At 41.6% G+C, this 15,741-nt stretch overlaps 1 protein-coding gene across 5 annotated transcripts in view; it reads right to left on the bottom strand.

The window, feature by feature from the left end:
* Window positions 1-4,035: 4,035 nt before the first annotated feature.
* Window positions 4,036-15,741, bottom strand: part of LOC130514805 (junction plakoglobin-like) — a 70,359-nt gene continuing 58,653 nt past the window's right edge. For all 5 annotated transcript variants that reach the window (XM_057014598.1, XM_057014602.1, XM_057014601.1 and 2 more), the window contains 5 exons: window positions 15,534-15,684; window positions 14,625-14,746; window positions 13,708-13,750; window positions 7,044-7,183; window positions 4,036-5,171 (listed from right to left, as the gene is read on the bottom strand). In XM_057014598.1, coding sequence (XP_056870578.1) covers window positions 7,047-7,183; window positions 13,708-13,750; window positions 14,625-14,746; window positions 15,534-15,684 — 453 coding nt within the window. In that variant the 3' untranslated portion in view covers window positions 4,036-5,171; window positions 7,044-7,046. The remainder of the gene's footprint in view (window positions 5,172-7,043; window positions 7,184-13,707; window positions 13,751-14,624; window positions 14,747-15,533; window positions 15,685-15,741) is intronic.

Genomic DNA, 15,741 nt, shown 5'->3' with positions numbered 1-15,741 from the left:
TGCCTGGTTTGAGCTTCTGCTCCATGCTCTCCTCCATCACTCAGGGTAACACCGCTATCATCCTGGTCCTCTCCACAGCTCCATCACACCATCGCTCATGTGCGCTGCTCTCCTCCATCATTCATTAATCCATCCATCCATCCATCCATCCATGCACTCACGCATGACTGCAGGCAACCTCCCGCGCTAGGAGCCCTCTACTCAGCAGCACTCATGCCATCACACTTGTTCCTCCAGGGGCCCTCCCCAGCCACCTGCGCCACTGTTTCACCCTCGCCATAATTCCACCTGTGGGGACCCAGCGCACAAGAACACATTCATACAGAGCTAAGCTAACCTGCACTCATCCAAAAAGATTTACCTTTTTACTCAATTTATAAGTTACCTGGTGACCTGAACTAAGGAGGCTGCATGTTTTTTAGATGTGGAAGGAAACAGCACATTGTCTTCAAATCTCCAACTATCGTGCTTGATTAATGGAAAGTTTCTTAGCAAATACTTTTATTTTGGTCCATATTGCTCTGATGATCATTACTTTAAAGGCCTGAAAGACCTACGTTATTTTGTCTGAATGGGCAGCACAGTGATTGTTCTGAGATCACCTAGAGCCACCATAGCATCTGGGCAGCCTCCGCCCATGAGGAGATGGGCCCTGCATGGATTTTGGGCCTGATGAAAGCATGCATCCCTGGAGGTGAGTGCTTGTTTGCATGCATTAGCTCTAGAATTTGATCAAAGGAACCACCTACCACCAACAGATGCTGGAAGAGGGCCATCTGCATCACGAAGGATCCTACCAACCATACACATTTTGATCCTCTCCCCTCAGGCACGCGGCTGCATAGCGTTCGGAGCAGAACCATCAAGTTGAGGAACAGCTTCTTCCCAGACCTCCCAGTCTGTTAACCTTACCAAAAGATTAATTTCTGTGTGATTTTAATGTTCAGGTTTTATTATTATTTCAGTGAATGCCCTGTTTTAATGTATTTTATGCTTTATGCTGCTGTTATGCAACCTGCCCAGCAACTGAAAATTGCTATGTTTAAACTGGCTCATTCACAACATTGTTTATTGACATTTGTTCCTGTAAATCTAAATGAAGTAAAATCAAATCAAATCAAATCAAATCAAATCAATCTTTATTTATATAGCATCTTATACAATCAAAATTGTTTCAAGGCGCTTTCCAGTATCCCAGGGCCTAACTCCAGACAAGCAACAGTGGCAGGAAAAACTCCCCTTTAACAGGAAGAAACCAGGACCAGGCTCATGTAGGGGGACCCTCCTGCTGATGGGAGGGGGGGTAAAGAGAGAGGAGAGGAGAGGAGGAGAGAGAGGAGAGGAGAGGAGAGGAGAGGAGAGGAGAGGAGAGGAGAGGAGAGGAGAGGAGAGGAGAGGAGGAGAGGAGAGGAGAGGAGAGGAGAGGAGAGGAGAGGAGAGGCACAGAGCACAGAAACACACACAAAAATACACTATTTATACAGCGGGTCAGCAGGGCCGGAGGTCATCATGCAGCTCCGAAGGCGGCGATACCTGTAAATAAATAGAGAGGGGAGGGGGGGGAGAAGCAGAAAAACTACACAGGAATCAGCATAACTAGTCTGCTTGATGAGGAGAGGAAAGGAGAGGAAAGGAGAGGAGAGGAGAGGAAACCATGACCCAGTGGAGTGACAGAGGCCTGTCAGGTGATCATGTTTCCGGACCCCGGCAGCCTTGGCCTATAACAGTATAACTAATATGTGACCTAATGATTAGACGACCCCCTAAGTATGATAATCTGTCTGTCTATGATAATAACTGGAACTACAGAATTAGTAACAATAAGCTTTTTCAAAGAGGTAGGTTTTAAGTCTGATCTTAAAAGTAGAGATGGAGTCAGCCTCCCGTACCTGGACAGGGAGCTGGTTCCATAGCAGGGGGGCCTGGTAGCTAAATGCTCGGCCCCCCATTCTACTCCTAGAAACTCTGGGGACCACAAGTAGACCAGCATTCTGAGAGCGGAGCGGTCTATTGGGCTGGTAAGGTGTCACTAGTTCCTCCAGGTAGGATGGAGCTAGGCCTCTGAGGACCTTGTAGGTCAAAAGAAGGGTTTTAAAAAAATATTCTAAATTTAACGGGCAGCCAATGAAGCGACGCCATTACAGGAGTTATGTGATCTCTTTTGTCAATACCTGTCAGAACTCTGGCTGCATAAAATATGACTCTTCAAAGAGCGTCTTTGAAGTGTCTTAATGGGACATGAAAAAAAATGATTGATGGTTCCAAAGATCCCATGTGCAGTTGGGGAGGAAGCTCCAAAAAGGTCAACTGTCACTGCAGCAGCCAGTGATCAGGCACAAGCCTCTCAGGGAAAGACACCTAAAGGCCCCCCTAGAGTTTGTAAAAACGAAACAAAAACTAGACCAAATTAAATTTAAAAAAAAGCATTTGTTGTTGTATTAATGACAACCAGAAAATCCTAAATCCTATCAAGAATTTATGGTTCTGTTTTTATAAATCAACTTTAATCTCAACTGTAGTGCTTCAAAACATATGTGTATGTGTGTGGTACGTTGCAGCAGTGACCTTTTTAAAGGTCGATGAATATGAACATTGTTACATTTATAAGGGAAAATGATTTTGTTCTTTTCAAAATACAATTTAAAAAAGACTCCATATTTACGTACCCCGTGCAGAATTACATGTGTCAAGAGTTAAAGATACAGGCAAATGTAGATGGTGGTCTATAATAACACTCATTAACAACATTAAAGCCTTTATCTCATATAATCTGAAACAGTTTTCTTGGATTAATATACGTTATTTTCACATCCACGGCTGTGTGAATTAGTCATAACAAACATTTCATATTTCCTATGTTCACGTTATGCGACTTTTGCCAAGCAGTTAGTACATACTCACCACCAGCAAGGGGCAATGTTGTCAAGCTATGGTTTCAGGTCTGTCAGCAAAAGAATCGCATTTTATAGACATTATATTGGCATGCATAGTATGTATTATAGAGCTTAAAAAAAGTGTTGCTCTGGGGCAGGAGAGGGCTATGGAACCAGCTCCCTGTCCAGGTACGGGAGGCTGATTTCATCTCTTCTTTTAAAATTAGGCTTAAAACCTACCTCTTTGAAAAAGCTTATTGTCATTAATTCTGCAGTTCCAGTTATTATCATAGACGGACAAATTATCATTATCATTAGGGGGTCGTCTAATCATTAGGTCTTATCTGCTGTTATAGGCCAAGGCTGCCGGGGTCCGGAAACATGATCACCTGACAGGCCTCTGTCACCACACTATGTCATGGCTTACTCTCCTCTCCTCTCCTCTGAAAAAATAAATCAATGCCAAAATTCAGTGTTTTGCTCTTTTCTTCATCATTATTGACTAGCAGCTTTTACTGTTACTATGCAGATTCACCTTTCTCCCCATTCAAACAAAGCCATTTTTTCCCTAATGCTGAATAAATTACCCCCCAAATTGTCTCGAATTAGTTTAAAAAGGCAGTTACAGTACTCTCAATTCTTCCATTTAATTATCTTGTGCAATATATTTGTGCATATTCAGAGTGATGTGCATACTTAGCACCTCGCTCTTCAAAAAAATCCTTTCAGCTCAAATGTGTTTTCATTTTTGATGTTAAAGGTTGAATCAGCAATTTTGTTTGCAAAAAACCCAACATTTGCTCACTTACAGGAGATGTTTCCTTGCAAACTGTTGCCAGCTGTCTCATGAGTGTCGGCAGGCGTTAGCTTGGTGTTGTCTATGTATAATAAACTCAACATGGCACTGGAAGTTGGAGAATTTCCTTATCATGAGAGGGCCATGAGAGAAACAAACATAAACTGTTGTCAACCTACCTGCTCCCCGACATCCAATCAGAGGGCAGGGTTGGGGGTTCTGCCCTGTCATGTTTAAAGCTGGTGGAGGGGACTGGTAAGGCAGCTCTGTTTTGTTTTGAGATTTCACTCAGAATCACATTAAGCTATAGTTTGCTCATAAATGTGAGGATGATAGGTGATAACAGACCTCGAAAATACAACAAAACAGTAATAACAAAATTTAATGATGTTCAGGATCAGAGACAGTACAGAAGTGGGAGAGTGCTGCAGCAAATAGATCAGTTGCTGCGTTTGTGCTTTCCTAACACTGCAGACAATACTAACAACTCCACAGTTACCCCAGTGCATTGAACATGCCCTACATGTCCACCATTTTTAACTGCAGTTACACTTACTGGATGGTATTATTAGAGTTTACAGCGGTGCCCACATCCTTCTCTATTAGCAATGACACAACTGATAACACTTTCCAAAGGTAAACCCACCCTATTACAAAAGCAATCAGTTATGAGTCAAAGCACTATGGAAAAAGTGTGGTACATGCGAATCGAAAATGGATCTGTAGTCCATTTCTTGTGGGTTTCCACTTGGTTAAGTGTGAGGCTGGGAGCACTGGTATTTGTAGTTTATACTGAGCGTCTACAAATGGCTATGACAGTCCAGTGTGGCGTGTAAAACCAAGATTTTTATTCATTTTTTCATCCCCCTCTCAGTATGGAAAGGTAAAGAATACTTCAATGCGTACAGTACACAATATACTACCATGCAAGGACCACACATGGACACCCTGGGACATGTGCACTGCTCAAATACACAGAGAAAACATTTAAAAGATAGTTACGGGCCAGGATACACAGGTAGCAATTGAGTGATTGACTTGTTTAATACAGTTGTTTTTTCTAATGGTTGCTGTAATGATGTTGGTAAAAAAATAAGACTTGGGGTGGGAGGTCAGAATTAGAAACATATCTGCATATCAAAGCCAATATTGCATCACTGTTGTCACAATTAAAATTAAATTAGTTCAAAGAGTTACCCGTGTAGCTGTGCCTTGAAACATCGGACGACCCTTCACCCGCACTCACACTTTCGATCCACAAGAAAACATTATAACAAAGTTACATTTTTCATTTACAGCAATGATAAATCTCTTTTCAATAAGCGATCTCTTTTGATAGTTCTTGATTGCCAGGTGGGAGTTTGTTTTGATTTTTTCTTTTTCGCTATTCATCGGAAATCGCTGATTCCCTCTGTGATTAAAACCTTCTTCTTTATCCAGCCATTGTCTCAAATATCTGCACCTTCATTTGGTCTCTTGTTCCCATCTAGGCTTTCTTTTTCCTGCAACAAAAATTAGCAGATTACCAGAATTACAAGTATATGAATATGACACATTAATTTGCCCTCAATAGGGTGGTGGAGTGAGGGGAGCGGGAGGAGTGGAGCCTATCCCAGGGGCAGGGTCTACGGCAGTGCTAGCCACGCTATGTCATTTGACCCTGAACACCGACAGCACAAAACTAGCTTTCACAGACCAACAACACCGTTGGAATAGTTTTGAAAAATGCACCAGTTTGAAGTTGCCAAAAAAAAGAAATTTGACTAAATCACAAAGAACTGAAACCCATTGTGGATATGCTCCAAGGATAAAACGTGCTACTGAAAAAACAAGTTTTGCTGGAGTGCAGGAGAGTTTTATTGCCAGCAGGGTAGACAAAAACACGATATTACGCCACAATATACTCGAACAAGACATTCTCTAAATGTTTCAAAGTGTTAATGACATTTAGTCAAGAGACACATGGCTGCAGTTTTCTCATCATTTTCATATCTGGAGCAGTGATGATGCTCTTCAGACATTAATGTCAGCAGTGTCGTCACCAGGAAGCAAATTCTTTCAGTCCAAAAGCAAAATGCCGCAAAGCCGAGGGGGGGTGGGGGGGGACGCACGGTAGACAATCATCCATTGAGAGCGCTCAAGTTTCATTACTCGGGCGGCTGTGTGGTTCAACAGTGACAGGGAAAACCATGGCAACTTATATGGCTGAAGCACACGGACGTAGCATTTGTACGTTTGGCCCGTGAGTGCCAGCTCGTGGAAAGCTGTTTGTTCTCTTTGTTCTTGTTCTGGTGTGAAAGCACAATCGGTTTGTGCCCCTTCGTAGAGAATGGAGATAGGGTGAGTTCCTTATTTGTTTCAGGGCTTAATTTTTCTTTAGGTAAAAGTCAACCTGATAACAATAATGCTTAAAGTTGTTCATTTCCTGGTGTCCCTTGACCCTTTTCTAAACACCCTCTATGATGATCTTAGATAAAAGAAGATAAAATAAATCTACTACTCCAGACTCTGCCTGAATGGCCTTTGTGAAAGGACACTGCTAAAATAACAGGCCTGCTGTGAGAGCGCTGCAATAATAATTATGCTGTTGGAAAAAAAGGAGTGCGAGCACAATGGTGTGAATGGGGAAAATCAGCACAATTGGCAGGACGTGCACATAAAGAGCACTTAATGCTTGAAATTGACGTTTTTAGAAAGGCATTATTAACGTCACAACTCTTCTTGAGCTGTGGAAATTCTCTGTGGAAATCCGTTCTTTGCTGTCTTCTGGTGGCTGCATAAGTTAAAATACATGAAAATGAAGCCTATTAAATGATGAGTCTCCACCTCTATGTTCAGAGGCAGAAATGTGCCACAGATCCTAATGATTAATGGTTAAGCTACGCTCTGCTTTGGTCCTTTATGATGGGACATACAGAGGGTGCATAAATAAAACAGACATTATGAGAAGTACTGTTTTCATAAATGGCAATTTGTAAAGAAAAGTAGGCATAAATCCGCCCCCGGTCCCAAAAAAATTCACGGGAGGTTGTTTTTTGACTTATAAGGCATGATTAAGCAGCTTATGTGCACAGGGAGAATTCTCTTTTCTTACACTTCATGTCAGGATGAAATGGCTCCAACATGTGTTTCTTGCAAGATAAACACACATACAGCTGAAGGAAAATTACCATCCAGGTTTAGACTTTGAGTTGGTTCTAAACCTCCTTCTACAACTGAAGTGCAAAAAATTCATGATTTGTAAAAAAAAATAAAATTCAAACCTTCTGAATAAACTGGAATTTTCTTTTCCCGTTTTAAGAACAACAACAATCAATGGTCCATGGCATCTACAAAATCTAATGTGAAAGTATTGTGTTTGTATGTATATTCACCTGTTAAAGTGGTTCAGGGTAGGCCTGTCTTGGGTCGTAGGTCATGTCTGGGATGTAGGCCTCGTGTAATTCTGGATCTAGAGGGAGGGTGTCGAGAGGCAGCTCAGTATAGCCGTAGGAGGGATACGAGGCATCAAGTTCTGTGACAGAGGAGCACAAAATACTCTGATTATACAGATTTTACTCTTTAGGTGTTTATCTTTATTATTTAAGGATGTATTATCATAACTGACATTTGGCTAATAAATAAAGTTGCTAGCAATAGATTAAAAGTGAATACACACACTTCTGACGTAAATCCTTGGCAGCTATGGCTCCGCTCATTCATTTGAAGGGCACCGACTGATGAATTCAGTACATGTTTCATTCTATCATTTTTGTACTGGCTTGCTATACATCCTCATTTGAATGTCAAAGTTTTTCCTTCCCTGTCACTATATTTATTCATTTGTATAGATTTATGCCAAAAATTGGAGGCCATCCTAGCTGCCTTCGGGTGAGAGCTGGTGTACACCCTGGACGTTACCAGCTCATCGCAGGGCCAACAGACAACATACCCTCAAACATACAATCACTCCTACAGTCAATTTAATTAGCAATTCACAGATCCCTGCAAATAAATGTCTTTGGGCTGTGGAAGGGAGCCATGGCACCAGAGGAGAATCCATGCAGACTCTAAACAGAAAAGCCCCCTGGGGATTGGAACCCACAACCCTCTTTCTATCCTATGTAATTAATCTAAATTTGGTATCCACCAATCGTGCCCTTGGTATGTCACATTAAATCAGCACAAATAGATCTGGGAGGTAAGTAAATAGATCCACTTCCTGCACCTAGATCTAGCGTTGGCTGGCACAGGTCTCACAAATCTAAAAGTCAGATCAGCTAAAAACACATTTCTAAATATACCACAGAAGGTTGTGTAGCTGGTTTTCTGAAGGCAAGGTCTGCATGCAGTGCAGCAGTTAGTGCTAACTGCAAATATGACTGTGTGGAGGGGTGTGATTAAAGGAAGATAGAAGCACCGGAACCTTAATAAATGAGTTCATTTGACTGTGACAGCTGCTATGTGAAATCAGCACCTTCAATTTACCTCCATCAGAAAAACGGACCACTGCATGTGCGCGTAAAGAATGCATGTGTCCATGTTTCTAGGTGCGGGCATGCATATGTGTATCCTTCCGCAGCAGATTAAAAATGTCCCATGCAATGATCCCAGGCTATAAAGAGCGCTGATACCCTCACTACACACACATACAGAGAAATGAACACACGCTTGGTGTGACAACTAATATTAATTAAAAATGGTGAGATGGAGAGATTTGCATAAAGAATATGTCGAAAAAATTAGAAAGCCCCTAACTGGAGAGGACTAAAACTTCTCTGTAGCTGTCATTAAAGGCTATTTCCTTATTACATGAATGTACGCCCTCTTATTCCTTATTCTTCTTTTGTTTCCTCCATGCTGATACGCCTTCATTATCCTTAGTTCTCAGAATGCTCTACAAAGACCTTCAACTCCTCACTCCAAATTTAAATTAATTTGTACTTTTATCGTAACACCTCATTGTTGTTGTCTCCTGAGTCTGTAATGTGTGATGTCATCAACAATATGCATTTTTACTAGTGCTGACTCTTTCTGAAACCCTTATGCAAAGGTACAGCATTGTGGAGTGTGCACGTCTTTGAATAAAGCTTGATCTGATCTGAGTCAGTCACCTCCATCTTCTAAAGAAGGCCGGTGAAGGTTGTGGAGGAATACAGGAATCTGGGCACAATATATGAAAAGGCTTCTTCTAACACTGAAGAAATCCTCTGGAAATGTCACCAGAGAGTGTACCCACTGCGTAAATCACCATCCTTTGACGTTACCAGAGAAGTTCTTTTGACCTTTTAAGCCACTTTTGTTTGTAGTTGTATATTGCCCCCCTGCTGGGCCACATTCAGAGTTTATTTCTGAGTTCTCTGATTTCCTATCTGACTTGGTCCTTAGAAAGGACAAAGTCATTATCATTGGAGACTTAAATATCCATGTAGACATTGTAAATGACAGCTTTAGAAATGGCTTCATTTCATTACTTGAGTCAGTTGGTTTCCTCCAGCAGATAAACCAACCAACTCATAGCTTCAACCACACCCTAGATCTAGTTCTGACTTATGGTGTTGAGGTAGAACATGTGTGAGTGTTCCCTCAGAACCCACTGCTGTCAGACCATTCTTTGATCACTTTTAAATTTATGATTATGGATTATTCTATGGTCAGAACACAGTCTTGCAGATGTCTTTCAGATAATGCTGTAGCTAAGTTTAAGAAAGCGATCCCTGCGTTGATCCCAGGACCACCGTGTGTTTCCCCAGGGATCAGTCATTATAATCTTAGCCCTGCTGAGGTTGACTCTATTGCTAAAGGTGCAGCAACCTCACTGAGAATCACGCTTGATTCTGTTGCCCCCCTGAAAAAGAAAATAGTAAATCAGAGGAAGTGTGCCCCCTGGTATAATTCACAAGCAGGAAGCGCGCCGAGTAAAAAGGAAGTGGCATTCTTGTAAAATAGATAGCTATCATGTAGCCTGGAAAGACTGTCTAGTAGTTTACAAAAAGGCCCTCCGTAAGGCTAGAAAAGCTTTTTTTCTTCTTTAATTGAAGAAAACAAGAACAACCCCAGGTTTCTTTTCATACTGTGGCCAAATTAACCAAGAGTCACAGTGTTTTAGATCCACGAATCCCTTCTTCCCTTAGTGGTGAAGACTTCACTTCTTAACCGATAAAGTTCTAGCTATCAGAGAAAAAGCTGACCAAGCCATCCCAACAACTGGACCATCACCAGATGTGCTGACAGATGTGATGTGTGGGAACATACAGGTTGTCCAACGAGCCCTTCAGCCCTATATATTTTTCTGAGGCATAATCGCTAATTCAGAAATCCAAGTCCACCACTTATCTTTTAGATCCCATCCCAACACACCTGTTGAAGGATGTTTTACCATTGATAGGCAGTTCTATCCTGGACCAGATCAATGGTTCTTTAGTGTCAGGTTATGTACCCCGGTCCTACAAGGTGTCAGTGATTAAGCCGTTGCTTAAAAAAACACTCCTGATGTGCTAGCAAACTACAGGCTGATATCCAACCTTCCTTTTTTCTCTAAAGTTCTTGAGAATGTGGTGGTGACTCAGTTACTGGAGCACCTGCAGAGGAACAGCCTGTTTGAGATGTTTCAGTCAGACTTTAGAGCTCATCACAGGACAGAAACAGCACTTCTTAAAGTTACTAATGATCTTCTCGTAGCTTCAGATCATGGACTGGTCTCTTTGCTGGTTCTGCTGGACCTCAGTGCTGCTTTTGATGCAGTTGATCACAGCATCCTGTTACAGAGACTGGAACATGTGATTGGGATTAAAGGGACAGCACTAGACTGGTTTAGATCATATTTATCTGATAGATACTAGTTTGCTCATGTCCATGGTGTTCCCTCCTCATACAGTAGGGTTAGCCATGGAGTTCCACAAGGTTCTGTACTTGGACCAATCCTCTTCACCTTGTACATGCTTCCCTTAGGGAACATTATTCGGCAGCATGGGATAAATTTTCATTGTTATGCTGATGACACTCAGCTTTATTTATCCATGAAACCAGAGGAGACAGAGAAGTTAGTGAAGCTTCAGACCTGTCTTAAAGACATAAAGTCCTGGATGTCTTCAGATTTCCTCCTCAACTCAGGAAAAACTGAGGTCATGGTGTTTGGTCCTGAACCTCTCAGGGATAGATTAGATCACATGATCACTCTAGATGGTATCTCATTAACATCTAGTCTCTCTGTGAGGAATCTTGGAGTAATTTTTGATCAAAATCTCTCCTTCAACGCACACATTAAATTAGTCTCTAGAAGTGCCTTTTTTCTCCTGAGGAACATCACAAGGATGAGAAAACTACTGACCCACCATGATGCTGAAAAGTTAGTCCATGCATTTGTTACTTCCAGGCTGGACTGTTGTAATTCTTTATTATCAGGGTGTCCAAACAACTCTTTAAGAAGCCTCCAGTTGATCCAAAATGCTGCAGCTAGAGTTCTGACAGGTATTGACAAAAGAGATCACATGACTCCTGTACTGGCATCTCTTCATTGGCTGCCCATTAAATTTAGAATCATTTTTAAAACCCTTCTTTTGACCTACAAGGTCCTCAGAGGCCTAGCTCCATCCTACCTGCAGTGCAGTGGGGACATGATGAGGTTTTAGTGAAGGTAACAGAGCAGGGGGGAGATGGAGGCTGCAGCATGGCAGTTTTATGTGAGCAGAGCACTGTAAATAAAGTATACGTTAAAAGTCAAAAGTCATCCTACCTGGAGGAGCTAGTGACACCTTACCAGTCCAATAGACCGCTCCGCTCTCAGAATGCTGGTCTACTTGTGGTCCCCAGAGTTTCTAGGAGTAGAATGGGGGACCGAGCATTTAGCTACCAGGCCCCCCTGCTATGGAACCAGCTCCCTGTCCAGGTACGGGAGGCTGACTCCATCGCTACTTTTAAGATCAGACTTAAAACCTTCCTCTTTGAAAAAGCTTATTGTTGTTAATTCTGTAGTTCCAGTTACTATCATAGACAGACAAATGACCATACTTAGGGGGTCGTCTAATCGTTAGGTCACATCTTAGCTGTGCTGTTATAGGCCAAGGCTGCCGGGGTCCAGAAACATGATCACCTGACAGGCCTCTGTCACCCCACTGGGTCATGGTTTCCTCTCCTCTCCTCTCCTCTCTCTCCTCTCCTCCTCTCCTCTCCTCTCCTCTCCTCTCCTCTCCTCTCCTCTCCTCTCCTCTCCTCTCCTCATCAAGTAGACTAGTTATGCTGATTCTTGTGTAGTTTTTCTGCTCCCCCCCGTATTCATTTACAGGTATCACCGCTTTCAGAGCTGGGTGATGACCGCCTGCCCCGTAGACCCACTCGGCTGCTGGCTTGCATAAATAGTGTATTTTTGTACGTGTTTCTCCTCTCCTCTCCTCTCCTCTCCTCTCCTCCTCTCCTCTCCTCTCCTCTCCTCTCCTCTCCTCTCCTCTCCTCTCCTCTCCTCTCCTCTCCTCTCCTCTCCTCTTCTCTCCTCTCCTCTCTCTCTACCCAGCCGGCCATCAGCAGGAGAGTCCCCCTACATGAGCCTGGTCCTGCTCAAGGTTTCTTCCTTGTAAAGGGGAGTTTTTCCTTGCCACTGTTGCTTGTCTGGGGTCAGGCCCTGGGATTCTGGAAAGCGCCTTGAAACAATTTTGATTGTAAAAGACACTATATAAATAAAAATTGATTTGATTTGACCTTCTATCACTCTTTTGAGAGCATAATCACTCTCTCCTTTACCTGTTGGTTTCATTGCTTAAGTTAATATGCTACAAAATCATTAAGTATCTATTTAGAGCTTGATCCTCCTCTCTATGTGATTTAAAAAATATCAAAATAGCTCGTAGGATCCTCATCATGTTCCTGCTTTTGAATCACACCCATCAGGAGACTACAGACCTTATCACTGAAACTCCATTCCCAACCGGATCATAATTAATGGTTTTTATTGAACCATGAGTAATTATTTACTCAGTCATATAGCACTTAAAGAGATCTGTGCTCTTTACAACAAACTAACCTGCAACTATTTTCCCGTTTATTGGATTGCTTATGTGTCTTGATTAGGTTGAATTCGGTTGAATTCAATAAAAACTGTCTCATTCTTTCTTATGAGATGATCACACTGATTATACTGACTTAGGATCATGCAGCCCTGCAGCCTCTGGTGCCATATTTCCATGTTGTAGAATGGTATGTATAAAACCTTATATGCACACATACACACGTGCACACACTTTGACAGAAATAAACCTGTACATGCATTGTACATATTATGTATTTAAGATGTTCGGCTTTATTATAGTGATAATTTTGTTTGCCGCCCCATCCATTGAAGCAGTTAGGAGTCAGCTTGCCTTTGGGATTTCTGCGTAATGAGCCTGTGCGCTGTGTTTTAGGGCCTGTGAGACTGTAAAGTTTATACAAAGGATGCAGGGGGGGTTGTTTTTAATGCCCAAAAATAGCCTGGGAGGACAGTAGTTGTGTCAGAGAGCTGAATCTATTTGTATTCTAAAGATAAACAAGTTCTTTCAAACTCTTTTTTACATCTTAGGGGAACTGAAAATAATGAAGAATATTTTTTAGCTGCCTTGTGTTATTGTGTGACTGCAAAGTTAATTGGAAAATTAATTTTAATCATAAAAAAGGAGCAAAAAGGTAATAGTTTCTAGTTAGACTCTTCTAGAAAAGGGTTTAGGTAATTGCTAGTCAAATTAGAAAAAGATAAAATGAAAATGTTTGTCTTTTTATCTACATATCATAAAGGCATGCACACAGACACACACACACACACCCAACCTCTCCTTGCCAGTCAGTAAAAATTTGTTACCTGAGATCATGGAGGAATCATTTTCAGTCCATCCCATTAGGCACATTAAGCATCCCATTTCAATGTTAAAATTAAGAGGTCCCAATTAACCTTTCCTCTGCTGTATAATGAACACCAAATTATGCAAATGGAGATACAACTTACGGTATGTCTCATGCAGTTAAATGTGACAAACAACACAGTAATAACTGAAGTATCAGTGGGAATGATCAGGAGGATTTTGGTATACTCACCCTCAGCAAGGTATGTGTGCTCCAGAGGAACAGCAGTATGGGTCTGAAAATACACACACGTGAGCAGAACAATGATCGAACATTGTTTTTGTCAAAGAGAGGCTTGTCAATATAGTCTAAAATGTGTTCTTAAGGACAGAAGGTGCAGCTCAATAAAGACATCAAAGTCATGCTGTTTTTTTTAAAGTCTAAAACCTTTATACATCACACATACAAATATTGGACATGCTACTTAAAATATGTGATGGTGGGCAAGAGCTCTCTTCATCGTCCTACGCCTGTATAGGTGAGATAAGGTTGTGTGTTACCCTGAGCCCAAATGTACTCAAGTGCGGCTGCACAAGGCCGTCATTAAATGACTGCTGTTTATATGCAGTTGCAGCAGCGCAAAAACAACTCGGATTCACACTATTCAAACAAACTGGACAAAAGATCACAAACATATTTGTTTAGGGTAAAATTCACTAATTTGAATGTTTCCAAAAGCTAAATTGAGGATCGGAACCTCTCCACCATGGCAGGTACGCTGCCATCTGTAATGAAGGCATTGTGATGAAGCTAAGCTACTGATGGAAAGAAACATTCTCAATCCTCCTGGGATCTGTTTCCATTATTGCTGTACATGAACTTGGGGTTGAGACTGAAATAAAGTGATCATGGAAACAAGTGATTTTCCTAATCTTTATCTTCCAGAGGGAAATCTGACACATGTAGTCTGAGCATTTCTGGACAGTTTCTCTAAACACTCAACTTGTAAGACACCTAATTGTAGATTCAGAACATGGATGGATTAATGGCTTTTTCCAGGTGCAGTTTATGGAGCACCCGTGTATACCATTATTAACAATGTCCAATGCTAAACTTTCCTGTCAAAAGTCACGACAGCACCTTTATATCAGCCCACGCTGTTTTCGTACCATTTCCCAGGCGGCAGGGTCATGTTTGAAGAGCGAGTGTGTCAGCTCCACTGATACTCTCTTCCTGTAATCTGAACTCTTGTCCTCGGAAATTCGGAACAGGACTGCCGCTGCATAAGTGGCTGCGGGTAGAAAGCGTCAACATTGGTTGAAATTGTTACAAAAACAAGTGCCAAGTAAGTGGTAAAGTGACAACCTACAATCTATCAGGAGTGTGCGCAACAGAGGCATCCACCTACCCAAGCATGGTGCTGTGTGTTTGAAATAAGGCCTCAGGTGGGGCAAACCGTTACACGGATGGTCCATGTGCGTAATTTAGTAACTGTCAACCTATGTAACCTGTGAGTCTTTTCATTTTTGAAATCACTTTGATTTTGATGATAGAGTAAAGGTATTAGTGGTAGGATAATACAGTACAGAGTATTTTTATCCATGACATATTAGATTAAAAAAGAAGAAACGGTTACTTCTCATGTGCCTTAATATCAAAGCAAGTTCTTTAAAGCCAAATGCCTGTCTCCCCATTTACAGCTTTTGGTTTTATATTGCCGTCATGTCTCTTGATGATAAAGCAGCACGATGCATGTGTAGACCTCTGAGGGGTTGCTCTGGGTCCTGACAAAGACATTGGTCCCATTTTGTAGTAATTAAAGAAAATGACTTGATTCACTCAAAAATGTTAATATTTTTTGGAGTGAATGTAGCTTTGATGCAAATATCAGGATCCAAAGATTCCTAGAAGATTATATTGGAAAATTTGATCAGTCATTTTTTGTGAAATATTTAGTGTTTTTAATGTTGTCATCAGCACCAACATTGCAAGACTGTCTATAGCTCGTTTGCATTAAACAGAAACACAGTTCCAAAAACCAGTCAAGAGAAGATGGGAATGAGAGAAGATAGACGTACCAATTCCCTCATTGTTGGAGTGCAGTAACTCCATGAGGGGTGCTGATGCTCCCTCTGCATCAATGAGCTCTGCAGACTGCTTATCAAGGGCCAACTCACAAAGAACACCCGCTGCTACCCGCTTTACATTTTCAACATAAGAGTAGAGCAGCTGGGGAAAAAGAGGATGTATATATTTACAACTCTATTATTTGTCGTCTAATTAATT

Source organism: Takifugu flavidus, chromosome 18 (genome assembly GCF_003711565.1).
Source record: "Takifugu flavidus isolate HTHZ2018 chromosome 18, ASM371156v2, whole genome shotgun sequence".
Classification (NCBI taxonomy): domain Eukaryota; kingdom Metazoa; phylum Chordata; class Actinopteri; order Tetraodontiformes; family Tetraodontidae; genus Takifugu; species Takifugu flavidus.
Note: the sequence above shows the minus strand (reverse complement) of the source record. Positions and strands in the feature narration are given on the sequence as shown.